Source organism: Neopelma chrysocephalum, unplaced genomic scaffold, assembly GCF_003984885.1.
Source record: "Neopelma chrysocephalum unplaced genomic scaffold, ASM398488v2 Primary Assembly neopelma1_96780, whole genome shotgun sequence".
In the NCBI taxonomy this organism is placed as follows: domain Eukaryota; kingdom Metazoa; phylum Chordata; class Aves; order Passeriformes; family Pipridae; genus Neopelma; species Neopelma chrysocephalum.
In genome coordinates this window covers 1,436,285-1,450,618 of record NW_020925424.1, presented here as the reverse complement: position 1 = coordinate 1,450,618, position 14,334 = coordinate 1,436,285, and the positions used below count along the sequence as shown (strand labels likewise).

Below are 14,334 nucleotides of genomic sequence, written 5' to 3'. Positions count from 1 at the left end.
ATTTATAATTTCACTTTAATTCAAAATTTAACATTTGAATAATTCCTTGACCCAATAAAGTACCATGTCAACTTAGGGGGAAGAGTATTCTTGAGGAGTCTGCTTATTGTGATAAACTGACCCTTTAGAGGAACTTAAGTAACACAGTATCAGTGCCTCTGGGAATCTCCTTCTACAGGTTTCCTAAACAATATCCTACGGCCCTTGTGGGGAGCACTGCCTTCTTCAACTGTGTTGACAACTCCTGTGTACAATCCGATTCCACTCCAAAATCAGATGTTTGTTATCCCACCATTTTTTCAAGTGCTACTCAAGATCAGGTAGATTAAGCATTCAAACAGAAGTGCCATGTTTTTTCATTAGAAATCAGAACAAATTAATTTATTTATAGCACTCATTTTTTTCTCCCTCACTTATTCCGGCAAGACTCTTCCACTAGACCTTTTTTCCAACACCTGCCATGGAGATAGATGTACAAAACAAATAGCAATTGTCAAAACTGACAGCTTTGTCATCTTACTTTTTCCCTTCTGTCTGCTGCTTTATGTAATTAAGTAATTTAAGGATGACAGAAAAAAAGCCTGTGTTTCTCCATGTCTTGGTTACGTTTCATCTTTGATAGTGGACCAGAGAAGTACAGGCCCTGCTACTGGCTACATGCACCCTGAGATAAGCCCTCTCAAAAGAAAAACAACCACACAAGAGTTAAAATAATTTATTATTTCCCATCTGCTGGTACTTAATCCATGCAGGTTCCTAAAGGTGAGTGGCTTTGAGTTACTATCCCCATCCTCTGAGTGGAAGGCGCTGCGAGGTTAAGGGGCTTTAGACCAGGTGGCTCACTGGAAGGAGCCCCTGCCTCGGCCACGCCACCAAACCACTCTGTAATTAAAAAAGGCTGATAAAGCCAAAAGAAAACACAGGTTCCTTCACAAGATGGTATTCCTTTTGTTGCATCTTCATTTTTTCCCCAAATGGGTACCTGCTTTCTTTGTTAATCTCCAGACATAGGCAATGTGCATGTTTCAGTTTTGGGAGAGTTTTAATTTACAATGCTGAAGACTGTCAGTGTAGCAAAGTCCTATCTGTTTTTGCGTTTCTCTTTTTTGTTTCTGGTGTTTACAACTTCATTTGCAACTGATGTGGATGTTGCTCTTGCATGGTTTGTGGCTTTTAGGTGTTCAAACAATTTATTTCGGGATGGAAATGTACAGTTGCAGGTTACACAGATGATGGAAACTTCATTCTGCAATGATAAAAAACCCCAGAATGCTTCACATTCATACTGAATATGTAATAAGTGTAGTACAACAATCTGTCATACGCAGTTTCTCTTAGACTATGAAATGTGAATAAGCTCTTTGTTTCTATCACCAATACTGATTAACAAATAAATATATGTATTTTTTTTAAAAAAATGCAAATATAACTTCTTGATACTTCAAAGAACTCTGAGTAAAACCAAGAACAACAATGGAAGCCTTGCCAATCTAATTCAAGGTAAAGAATACTTTTGACCTCACCTGACTATACACAGGGCTCTGAGATGTAGTGAATTTAGTATGTCCTCACTGTAGTTACTACAGAATTTTGCTCTCTCTGGGAAGCATCAGTACTGGGAAAGATGCAAATATTACTGCCTGTCACTTCCCTGGTGAGAACAGCTTTGTCCTCAGTTGTTTAATTTATTTGAACTGCCTTGGATACAGAACTTTAGCAACTTTAGCAAATCTCTTAGAACTGAAGCTTAGTCCTGCTTTTCTCTGCAGGGACAAGAGCTCCAGTCTTGCTTCTAATAAAAACACAGGAATAGAATTTGTGGACTAGAGGTGATCAAAACAACCAACATTGTAGTAATATGACCACCATATTTCACCTTTCCTATGACCGAGAGAGCTGGGTTGTTCAGCCTGGAGAAGAGAAGGCTCCAGAGAGACCTCACTGCAGCCTTCCAGTGCCTTAAGGGGGCTTATAAAGGGGAGGGAGAGGGACTTTTTATATGTGCAGAGTGTGACAGAATGAGGGGTAGTGGTTTTAAACTGAAAGAGAGTAGGTTTAGATTAGGTATTAGGAAGAAATTCTTTACTCTGAGGGTGGTGAGGCACTGAACAGGTTGCCCAGAGAAGCTGTGGATTCCCCATCCTGTAGAATTGTCCAAGGCCAGGCTGGATGGGACTTTGAGCAACCTGGTCTTAGTGGAAGGTGCTCCTGCCCATGGTAGAAGGGTTGGAACTCGATGATCTTTAAGGTCCCTTCCAACCTTAACAATTCTATCGTTCTGTTTTAAATAGTGTAATTTCACATACCGTTGCTGGGTTCCCCGAAGATGCCTTAGAACACTTTTTTGCATCCTTGACTTTCTTCCCTTTAGGCTTAGTGCTGCTAATAGACAAAAAGAAACCAAGATCAGTGCACAGGAACATTCAATTCTCACGAGCTTCTGATGCTTTTCAGTTGTCAGTTTCCCTGCTGCTTTCTCCCGTTCTTCCTTCACACAACACAATGCACGTGCATCCAGAAAAAGAATTATTTACTTTATACAATCAATTGTTGATCTCAATACGTTGAATCAGCAACTGGTAAGTGATATGGCAGCGATTTGCAGTCAAACGCCACTTCCAAAGAAGGTCCTACACTCTTTGTTTAGTATCATATTTATTCAAACCTGCTTTACAGAGCGTAGCCTCCACAGCTCACATTTGTAAATGTGTACTTGTTTGACAGTATCAAACATGACACAAAATGACACGGTGACTGCAATATTTTGACCCAACACACCTTTTTACTTCACTTTTTGTTTCATTCTCTTGGTTGCCATCATCTGTCGTGCTTGTGTCCTCTAACATAGCACATCCCTGGCCATCTTTTACCAGCTCCTCTGCTGAGCCACTGTCCTTGTCCATGCTGGGCACCTCCTTTTGTTCAACTGTTTCTTCATCAGCACTTTGATCAAGAGAGTCCTCGTAACTCTGTCCAAACAGAGGAAATGCAAGTTATATACTTTCAGTTCGTTAGTGACCACGTGTATGTATTATACTCATTTACCTCAAACGTGGGTGGGTGGGGAGAAGAGAAAGCCATGGACCCTCTTAATTTTACTGTGTGTTTTCAGTGAGATTGTAACAGATAAAACCTTAGTTCTCCTGTTTTGAAAGATGAGGACACCTGTGGTGAAGGGAAGAAACACCAATAAAACAGCCTCTAAAACTACAGGAGAGGGGAATTTAATTATGCTCAGGGCTCAGCCCATTCTGACTACCATGTCTCATTTCATAGATAGTGGCTTGTCTTGTAACTTCGCAAAAGCTTAATTATTCAGACTAAAGTTTTCTGTGCTAGACACCTGCATCAGGACACTTGAGCCAAAATAACTACACTGACTGAAACTAGATAGACACTGTATTTTTCTTCCCTAACATTAGAAACACTGGCAGCCTTTTCCACTTACCAGATTAGACTCAGTACAAGCATTTCAGCAAAGTATCGACCCCCTGCCTGAAGCAAAACAGCAAAGCTCCCAAAAGCAGGACAACAAATTTGCCCTAATGCTACATTAATGCAACTCTATCACCTCTAGCACAGAGTCTTGGCTACCTCAAAAAACTTGGTTAATCAAGCTTCAGGAAAAGAAAACAAAACCCACAATGATTCCCTGTACTCCATAACACCTGGCAGAGGATGGAGGTTAGGATCTTTCTGCATAAGATTTCAGCTCCTGCTGTGCAAGAGTGGCACCTACTGTCCAGGCTGCAGCAGGCTTCGTTCCCAAACTGAAGGAACAGAGCCACGGTGCCTGTACGCCACCTATGCACTGAGAACAGCCCTTCTGATCTCAGACAGAGTAGGAAAGACTTAACCAGAGCCTTATGGCCAGCATGGAAACATGAAGGTCAAGCCAATACTGACTTGGACTATGAACTGGACCAACCAATGTGAAGCTAATTGCTTGGAAATCTCAGGGAAGTTGCCTGAGGACAAGAGAGAATAATGGAGTGGGAGAGGGCAGAGGTGAACAGAGAATAGGAGACTAGAGGGGTTAGGCTGGGGGAAGACAGAAGACGATCCTGGGAAAGGATGGAAGAGGCAGGATCTGGTACAGACAGCTCACTGGCACAAAGATAGGACTGAAGACTAAGTAGAGAAGAGGTAATACTTGAAAAGAATAAAACTTGAGGAAAGCAGACAGAAAAGTGTGCTCACTATGGCACTCCTGCCACTCAAGCCTGAAACACCTTGAAGCTGGTGAATTTCACCCGCTGCTGTTGGCACAGAATCTGTCATATCATGCACAGACTCAGATGCTGGAATACAACAGATTGTTGTTTACAGTTGAAGTGAAAGGTAGAATGGATGTGTCATGCCAACAGCTACAGTCACGGTAGGATGCCAATACAGTGTTAGTCCTTTCACCTCCCACTCCAAATTAGAGATTAACAGACAATACACTATACCAACTCCTGCAACTAAAGCCAAAAGCAACATCAAACTGAGCTGTTAATGCACTAAGGCCACTGCTGGTCTTTCTGATTAATTCCTTGCATTCTCCCTATCTGCCTATTTCCATCTATTTTCCTTATACTTCCGGCTGTAGCCTTTTTAGAACCAGCACCACATATTAAAATCTGCACAAACAGAACAAAGTGAAGGGTACAAGACTATGATCATATTTTATGATAATAAAGTGTAATAAAAATTATTCTGAAGTCAAAGAATAATTAAAAATATCTTAAAACAATCTTCAAGTGGAATTTCAAGTTCTCCTATTTCACAGGACAAAAAAAAAATCAAGTTAGGAAATAACAAAACCAGGTTGTAAAGTTACCTGAGTATCATTATATGACTACATACCTTCATTGTTTTCTGTTTCTTCTTCTGCTTCTTCGAGAGTCTGTAAAGATAAGAATTTAAAAATATCTCTTTCCATGAAAAAAAAACCAAACAAACTAGTGTCAAGCCACCTTTTTCCCTTATCTTCTTAACATGGCATTACAGAGGCAGTAGGCACAGAGAGTTAGTCATGCCTGAAATTAAAACAATAGGTCTCCTAAACTACTCATTGCATTTAGTAAAACATTTATTCTGCTCAGACTGAGCCTGAAGATACGAGTGAGTTAGCTGGGATTTTGCTCTGGCCATTCAAAAAATGAAGTTGTACAACTTACTTCATCAATTCTGATTCTAAGCATACTCACTTTCCTTAAATGCCAGCAACCAACTGACAGAAAGTACCAAATCAATAAGCACTGTCTCTGTGCAAGTTCCCCTCCTTGAAAAATAGCAATCCTTTCTTTTCCTTAACATGTAACTTTAAGCAGCAGAGAAAACACAAGACTACTATTCTACAGCATTTGAATGCAGTCACACTAATGCATGCGTTTTACTGGAGCTCTGATGCTACAAAGTATTTCAAATTGCACAATCCTGAGAGTTCCAATGCAACTGCAAATCCTCAGAAGCTCCCTCTGAGGGCCACCAAGACTTATTAAATCATGAGTCACAATAACATTAAAACCAATTTAAAGTACTTCTGCTTGGGCATATCTTCTGTTTCTTCCTCCTCTTTGGTATTTACTTCATTTGCATCATCCAAAGACACAGGAAATTTTCCTTCTTCCTCTTCCAGTTGCTGTCGTAACAGTGCTACCATCTCTCGATGCTTCTTTGATTTTTCGTGATTCTTCATGCTGTAAAGACCAGATCATTACTGCAGGTTGCTGTGAGCAAACACTGTTATATTTACATATAAATAACAAGTGATTATCCATCACTAGAAAGTATGGAAATTTCTGCACTGACAATGTCTCTACTGGATAGACAACACTGACCATTATGTGACGTTAAAAAGTCTTTAAAATGTGTTCTTAAAGAAGTTAAAACCCAACGCTCCCACCCCCAAGTCCCCAGCCACAAGCACTTACGTTTTCTCACTTTTTAAAAATTTGTCACAAGCAGGGCAGTACAGATCATCAACAAATTCAGCTTCTCCAGTTTCATCATTCAGTTTGTCTGAAGAGATCAGTGGGGATCAGAGAGACAAAGTCAGATGAGCAATTTTTGAGCAAGCTGCTCTTTAAGCCCCAGAAAATAGTCACAGTACTGAGATTCAACTTCTTCAGTATTACTGACACACAAACAGATCAAGCCTACTTCACCAAATCATATATTGGAATAAATTAACAGCTGTAGTTTGATTTCTTCTCATGTTCAAAGGAAAACACCAGAGAGTCGCTACCCTGACATCCTCAGCAGGAGACAGAGCGTTGCACTACAGTCAGAACTGCGAATCTGGGGCTGTAAGTGAGCCAACACTCAGGCTGCAATGACTCAGTAGAGATCACCTCCTCACATACCATACCTTCAATGCCTTTTGTCTCCTGTTCTTCTAATTCCTCTTCACCATCTGATCCATCTCCAAATTCCTTTTCATATTGTGCCTCCATCTCTTGCAACTCTCTCTCCAGATCTGACATAGTTATCCAGCTCTGTTCTTTATACTGCTCAGCAAGCCTGCGAATAGAATAATACAGTAACTGCTACACTGTGTCTATGAGATGGGAACTACAGAAACAGTGTTACTTAAAGATAACTTGTTCTTCTCAGGTATTGCAGGAGGAAAATTCTGAACCTATTATGATGGAGAAAACAACTGCCTGTAGAGCCTGGAAATCTGAGCAGCTAATTTGTGATGTCAATGGGCACATCTATGCTGCAAGCAGAAATATTAATGTAGGTGGGTCCTGCTTGAATTTCAGGCAGAATATGCTGTGCAGCATGGTCAGTATCAAGCTGACAGCAAGAAAGCGTGCTCAATCCTGCTGTAAGATCCAAACTCACAAACAATACAGGACTACAAAATCCACAAGCACATTACTCCTTGACTGTGCACTGTGGGAATGCACCAGCTCAGTTTTCCCAAACTAAGAGTGGCCCAAGTTATCAATCAGTGCATCACAGGACAGCTGAATTTTGCTCCAGCTGGCTTCTGAACTCAAAATTATCAAGCAACTTGTCAGAAAATGCCTAACTCTGTTTCAGTGTCCCTAAAGGGACATATATGCATATATGCATATATATATATAAATTGTACATAATATATCTGTATATATTTTAATTATTATATAATTTTAATTGGCATGTTGTTATTTTGCTAGTGCACTCTTACAAATTTAAGCTCCTCCTTCCCATAATGCAAGCAAAAAGTTCTTCCAGTTGAAAAAATTAATTGTGTTTACACTCGGGAGACCACCTCTTCCTATTCTGGGAAAAATAAAAACATCAGAACTGCATTTAGTTCAATAAAAGGGTCCTTTCCAAGGATTTAAATGGAAAAGCAAAAAGAAGTTCATTTCTCTCTTTCTTTTTAGCAGGTACAGTTCCAAGGCAGATGGAGATGATCTAAGTCCAGGTTGCCATAGTCCTGTTCTCCCTCATTCTAAAACTTACCTTCTTTCTTCTTTAAAGGAACAATAACTACTAAATCTTACTTAGCTAAGTAAAACCACACTGGGTTCTGTGCTATTTCAGCCACTCACCCGCAGCACCCAGATAACTATTCTCCAGTTACCTTAGATCTCTACAGGTCAGTACAATGCAGACACTTAAGTTTTAAAAAGCTCAGACTTGAGACCAAAATTAATACCTAAAATTTTCAAGCATGCTTAGAAGAGCAAATGGAGAGGAATCTTAACTGTATACTGTATCGTCATGGATAGTTTCTCCAAGTTAAAAAGAAAAGATTTGTTCCACGTTTACATACTTGGCTTGTTTGAGCTTCTGTTGCCTCCGAAATTCCTCTGCTTTCCTAGCTTTTTCTGCATTTTGTTCTTCTACAAGTTTTCTGTGTGCCTGTACTCTTTTATCCCTCTTACGAATAAAGGCCACTAGCTGACGGATCAGTTCATTCCTCTCTTTCCTTGCTTTCTCTCTTGTTTTCTTGTTCTCTTTCTCCATAGCTCGTTTCTCCCAGCGGTTTGAGGCTTTTCGTGTGTCATATTCTTCTTTCCAAGCAAAGTTTTTCTGAGTACAGAAACTCTGCCAATATGCATAGAAAGGGTGGACTACCTGTAAGAAAAAATTAAATAAGTCACTTGTTTAGCAGGGGAAACACAAAAACCATACAAATAATTCAGGACTTCTGTAACAGTTTTGTTCTTAACTTCCATACAGGCCACAGTTTTGCCTCAGAGTATAAATAAATCCCATGAAGGTTTAAAGAAATGTCTAATATCATTCTTAAAGTCTGAGAGTGTGTCAATTCTACAACCTTGTCTAAACTATTGCAAACTGCAACTTCTAAAAACATTCCCTTGCAGGATTGGATCATGCTGACACCAGTGGCCAGTTACTTAGCTGTGCTCTACTTTTCCTGTCAAACTGAAAAGCACAATCAGAATAAGATTTGCTGTCCACAAGCTGGTATATGCACAGACTGCTATGAACCACCACATTAAATTACACCAAAGGTTGGTCATACATTTCCAACAGCAGCCAGTGACCAGCACAAAAAAAGCAGTAAAACAAACACAGGCACATAACGCTATTTCTTCCCTGTATACTCTCTCTGTATCCAGAACAAGACAGAAATTAATTGCCCTTGATGATACAACAGCACAGAGCCTTCACTTGAACAGTTTAACAAGGGGCTATGTGAAGATACCTTTCCTCCTGTTTTGTTAGCAAACTATACGACTGCATGTTAAAATTATGCCCTGTAGCTTTCACATCAAAGAAAAAGTGACCTTTACTTATTCTTCTTCCTTTTACTATTCACTAGTAAATGCTAGATTATTAACGTGGCATAATAATTACTTTGGGTTTGTTCGCTATTTCTTTCCAAACAATTATCATCCTTCTGCATTATGTATATTCAGTAATCACCACGTGTCTAAACTCCCTTCTTACATCACTTGCCCCATCAATCTTTCCTTTACTACTTGCTCCTATATGCACTATTCCTCATATTTTGGGATACCTCATAGAAGAATCTAACCTATCAGTTTAATATCTCTTCTTATAGTGACTCCTCCTTCTGCCATTGTTATTCACACGGACTACAACTACCAACACCTCAAAAATAATTTCCAGCAGCCTATGCACATACAAAGTTCATGGCTGTGGCCTCTGGCAGGTAAGTCGCTGCAATTTTTATCTGCTATCACAAAACCCCAGCTCTATAATTACCATACATTCATATTTTTCATCCAATAACCCAAGTGAGATTACACTACCTATCTCAGATTTCTACTTCAGAAGATTTCTACTTCAGATACTTCTGTGCAAAAGGATGCACAGCCATCAACTGATGACAGGGATCATCCTCCACTTCACCAGCTGTATGAACTGAGACTCAACCCCTTCTCAGCAGCTACCTTAACAATTTGAAATACAAGCACATCTCTGATATTCTCTAGCAGCCTGTAAAGCAGCTCTTGCTGGACTTCCAGCTGGATTTTGCTTTGCCTACCAGTCACAGTTGGAGCTGATCACTTTTGTTTCTGCATCTAATTGACCTATAAGTCTGCTCTTCCCATAAAGGCTTGTGGCTTGTGAACTCAACGGCCTTACGAGTACCTTTCCTGGCTGCCTGGCACTGATCAAGCTGCCTCTCAAGTTTCTTGTGAATTCACTGAATAGACCAAACCAGAGAGCATTCACATCACAGATTTTGAAGCCTCTGTGGAGTTTTTGTAGCTCCCTTCTAAAACTCTTGCCACAATACTCCCACTGAGTAGATAAGTGAGCATTGCAACGCTGGAATCCTCTGATAGTGTAATCTCTTCCTACTGAACAGAGGCTATTTGCTATTAAATATCTCTATGAATTCCTAGGGGGGGAAAAAAAAAAGTGAGCACTTTGCTTCCAGAACAGTGTGAACAAGGCAGATTTTAAAGCTAGAATTCCAGCCCTTTAAAAAATTATTAATTGACAGCATAAAAGCCATTTTGAGTCTATAATCATATCTATGCCATAGACTCTAAACAAGCAGTTTCCAAAAGATGTTTCAAGATAACTCCATTAAGAGATGGATTTTAGCTGGTTAAGAGACACTACATATTCTCCCTAGGAAAGATTTCCACTTGTTAAACCATTCTGGGATCTAAACACCCATTCTGACACTTCTTAAGAAGTTTGATTTGTAACTTTTGTTTCCAACTCCAGCCAAGTTTTATACCATTGAAGTTACTAACTTTTAAGGCATTTATTAATTTAAATTTCATAAATAATTGGCCATACAGTAAGGGTGACAGGGAACAGACTAGAGGCAACATTTGAGTACACTTGATACTGTGCAGTTATTCCCTCGGAAGAGTGTTATTACTTCATTATTTAATTTCAACACAGGAATACTGGTAACCTCAAAAAAGAATTCGAAGTCTGACAGAATATAACAAATAGTTGGCAAACCAGATGACAAGAATTCAGGTGTCCCCTATGCATTTTCTTTTATTATTTCACAAAGGAAATAGGAAAGTACTATTTCCAGAACCAAATCTTACTACAGGCTAACTGCAGATGACAAGGTAATCATAGTGGGAGCTCAAAACTGCAGGTCAACCACCACATCTATTTTCTATAGGCTGTGCTATGCAGTAAGTGCTATGCAGTTTTCCTATACTGGAAAAAATTATCTCAATATCCCTTTCTGTAATGTAAGTTGTGTTAAATACTGGTAAACTACTCTCATCAGGAAGCAAACATCTGTTCTTTTGTTTTTACAGGTCTTGCACTCCATTTAAGTTCTGATGGCATAACTGGTTGGTCTCATGAAATGTCTGTCTCACAACTTACCCTACTGGCTAATACTATAGTCCAACAGGAAATACCAATTTTAATTCACCAAAATACTACAAATCAGAGCACAAGCACTTCTTTTATAGTAATGGTCTACAATAGTAGAAAATACCACATACATGGTTTTGTATTCACTTCAGAGATCAGCGGGAGCCTTTCCTTTGGTTTCAGTGTGGAATAAAGTAATGGCTTAACTCCATTACCTTCAGCTCAGATTTACACTTGCTCTTACCGTATCATAGTCACTTTGGGAATATCCAAACATAGGAAATTCTTCAGGATCTTCCTGGGTCATGTATTCCATCTCTTCTTTTGCAATCTTTTCAAAAACCTGTCGATAGACTGTGAAGAATCCCTAAAAAAAATCAAATCAATCCATCCATCAATCAATCTATCTGACTCATTTTGAATGGCTCAATAACAGATGTACAAATGGTCAGGTGCAGGAGTGTATTTTAGAGAAATACAACAATTCTGCAAAAGCAACCCAAAACCAGGGTAAAGGCCTCATAAGCACTTGCTCTAGACAGGAAGACCCTTCTGTTTAACAAAGTTCCACTATCTCGCATGCCTTTTATTTCCATCTCCTTCATGTAGTCTCTGTCTCTCTCACAGCTGTAGTCAAATCTAAATTTAAAAAGAAAAGTATTTTCAGCATGCTGGAGATGGTGATAAGTTTCTATTCGCACAGGATCAGGTTTTGTGGAAGTTCCAGATATAAACTTCATTATTAAGTATCCTATCTTCTTTTAATATGTTACTAACTGACCCCTAGTACAGTAACACAAAGACAAAAAAGTATTTTCTCTGGTGGAGGTTTTTCTGATCACCTGGACCTTTTTAATTTATAGTGAGTATTTTAAAATTCAACAGAGACTCAAAAAATGAGATAGGGAATTAATTTATAGGAAACACACCTTTCCCAAGCACTCTTGTTACATTAATTTTTGTCTGAAGCATTCTAGCCTGTTAAAAGTATTTCCGAATAAACAGATGGTATTGCAAATCTCTGGCATGATTCGCTATATAACATAAATAAATAATATACACATACTTTGCAGTTGTATGACTTAGATGGAAATTACGAATTAAGTAATTGTTAGACAACATGCAGGAATTAAAGCTTCCCTAAATGTCCAGTGTAAGTTTTGTCTTAGATTTGTGTAAGCATTATTACTACCCATGCTAATAATTCTACACATAACTTTTCAATACGAAGCAAATGACAACATGATGCCTTAAAGCCCCTAATGTTTTTTTTATTTTTCTATCTTATAAGTTTTATAGGTAATAGAAGTAGATTTTAGAAACACCCCTTTCTCCCTCCTCCCCTAGCACCCCTTAGTTTATACATTCCTTAGTCCCCATTTCAACCCTATCCCCGTATCCAGTAGAAGATGTTTTGTGTCTTAGCCAAGGCAAGCCTGTCTTGTTTGGGGAACACTTGTATCTTGGCCTAAACCGCAGGACAGAGTCAAAGAACTGGGTGACTCTGCTCTCTGTACCCCGAAGATGATGAAGGATGATGAAGAGAGGGTCCCAAAAAGCCCCCCGACCCAATTCCGGGAGGTGGGCCAGGGGGTGGACCAGAGCAAAAGTCAGAGGGAGGACACACTTGGGACTGGCCAGATATTGTTATAATTGTAACATCTCGGGCACAGCCCAGCGCACGTGTCGTGTAACATCTCTTGCCTTGGCACAATTAAACCTTTCCTTATCTCACCCCAACTAACGGCTCCTGGATTTTTTTCTAAGCACCAGCTGAGCAGGCATCAACACTTATAATGGAATTTAAATTGATACCTTAAATTAATTCATTACCTTTTCATCATCTCCATATCCAGAGTAACAGCTAACAGTGAAGTAGCGCAGCAGATCCAAACTATCATCTTGATACTCTCCATCAACTCCTCCTTTCAGCAGAGCCTCCCTGTGATTATCATACCTAGAAAAAATTCAGAGCATCCAGGAGGTAGAGACATAGGACATTCTCCAGGGCTGGTAAGATAGCACAGTACACCTATCACATCAGTGTATAGCTTAGCCCAGTGTCTGTAATTTGGCTCTCACATCCAAAGTCTTCAGAAAGAAAAATAAGACAGGCTAGGTAAATATTCTATCTTGACCTTCAGTTTACTTACTATTACTTTATCTGCAATATCTGTAGCAGTAATTTTTTTAACAGGTAGCTAGCAATCAATCACATTTGAGCAAGATGCTTCAGAAACAGGTAGGACATTATTTAAATCATCTAATACCTGTACACACTCAAAAACCCCCAAATCATACACTGGCATATAAAACCTGAAACCAGTGCTGTATTTTCAAAGAGGACAAACTTAGCACAGGTGGTTTTAGCTACGTAATCTGCTTCGGACCATTTGAAAAACGAGCTACACAGGACATTTAGAGTGTCAATCTCTTAAATGTGTGTGTGTGTGTATTTCAGAACAGGACTGTACAGAAACATAATGTACATCATTAAGACTTAATATCTGCAGCACTCGAAGGACACTGAACGTGTGCTTGCCCTGCCCAAGGCCGGCAGGGCTGACCAGAGGGGCACCTGTGATACCGTGCAAGCTGCCTCCTGCTCCGGGAGAGGAGACAGAGGCCAACACTGGGGTGTCCCAGAGTACTCCTCGGTGCCCAGCACACCTTCACCTCCAGCATGGAAGGCGTGGGTGCGGATCTGTGCCTCTCCAGCAAGGCTGCACGGCTCCCAACCCTTCCAAAGCCTAAAGGGGGCTGCTCCTGCCCATGGATGCCCGCACTGACTTCCCACAAGGCCCAAGGGCAGCACATTACAAGCCCAGGCAGAGACAGGACCTAACTAAGCCTCTCCCAGGCCAAGCGCCGCTCACCAGGCCCTTTCCTGGGGGTCGCTGAGCACGTCGTACGCCGCCTGGATCAACTTGAACTGCTCCGCCGCCTCCTCCGCGTTCTCGAGGTTTTTATCTGCAGGGCAATTTAACGAAACTGCTGTAAGCGGCTGCACGGCACAGCGGCCGAACCCGCCCCGCCGCCCCCGGCACCCGAGTCAGGCGACTCCCCGGGGCCGCACGGGGCTCCCCGGGCCGGGGCAGAGCGGGGCCGGGGCCGGCCGGGCCCCGCCGCCCGGAGCCGCGGCCGTACCCGGGTGCCAGCGCAGCGCCAGCCGGCGGTACGCCCGCTTCAGCTCCTCCTCGGCGGCGTCGCGCCTCACGCCCAGCACCTCGTAGTGGCACTTCATGGCGATGGCGGCGGGGTGGCGGTACCTCAACCCGCGGGGAAGCGCCGGCCGGCGGGGCGGGGACAGCGGGCACGGCCGCCCCGCGCAGGGAGGAGCGGGGCGGGACCTGCGGGCTGTTGTCACCCGCCGCGGGGAGGCTGCCGGGGAGGAGGGCGGGTCCGCTTGAGCCCAGCACTGCGAGGTGTGTGTGTCGGCCCCGCAGCCACGTGATGCCGAATTGACCAGGTACCACAGAATGCGTTAGGTCGGAAAAGATCTTTGTGGTCATCGAGTCCAACCTGTGACTGAACACCACTATGTCAACTAGACCG

General features: G+C 41.4%; 1 protein-coding gene across 2 annotated transcripts; it reads right to left on the bottom strand.

The window, feature by feature from the left end:
- Positions 1 to 699: 699 nt before the first annotated feature.
- DNAJC21 (DnaJ heat shock protein family (Hsp40) member C21) lies at positions 700 to 14,093 on the bottom strand. Of its 2 annotated transcripts, none has more exons than XM_027709469.1 (12): positions 13,927 to 14,093; positions 13,656 to 13,749; positions 12,613 to 12,736; positions 11,024 to 11,146; positions 7,757 to 8,061; positions 6,356 to 6,507; positions 5,919 to 6,006; positions 5,526 to 5,684; positions 4,849 to 4,888; positions 2,779 to 2,969; positions 2,307 to 2,382; positions 700 to 1,246 (listed from the first exon to the last, which is right to left on the bottom strand). In XM_027709469.1, the coding sequence occupies exons 1-12, from the start codon at positions 14,021 to 14,023 to the stop codon at positions 1,082 to 1,084; spliced, it is 1,614 nt and encodes a 537-aa protein (XP_027565270.1). In that variant the 5' UTR covers positions 14,024 to 14,093; the 3' UTR covers positions 700 to 1,081. The 2 variants fall into 2 exon arrangements, with proteins under 2 accessions (XP_027565270.1, XP_027565271.1); XM_027709470.1 differs by having other exon boundaries at positions 2,307 to 2,379.
- Positions 14,094 to 14,334: the final 241 nt, after the last annotated feature.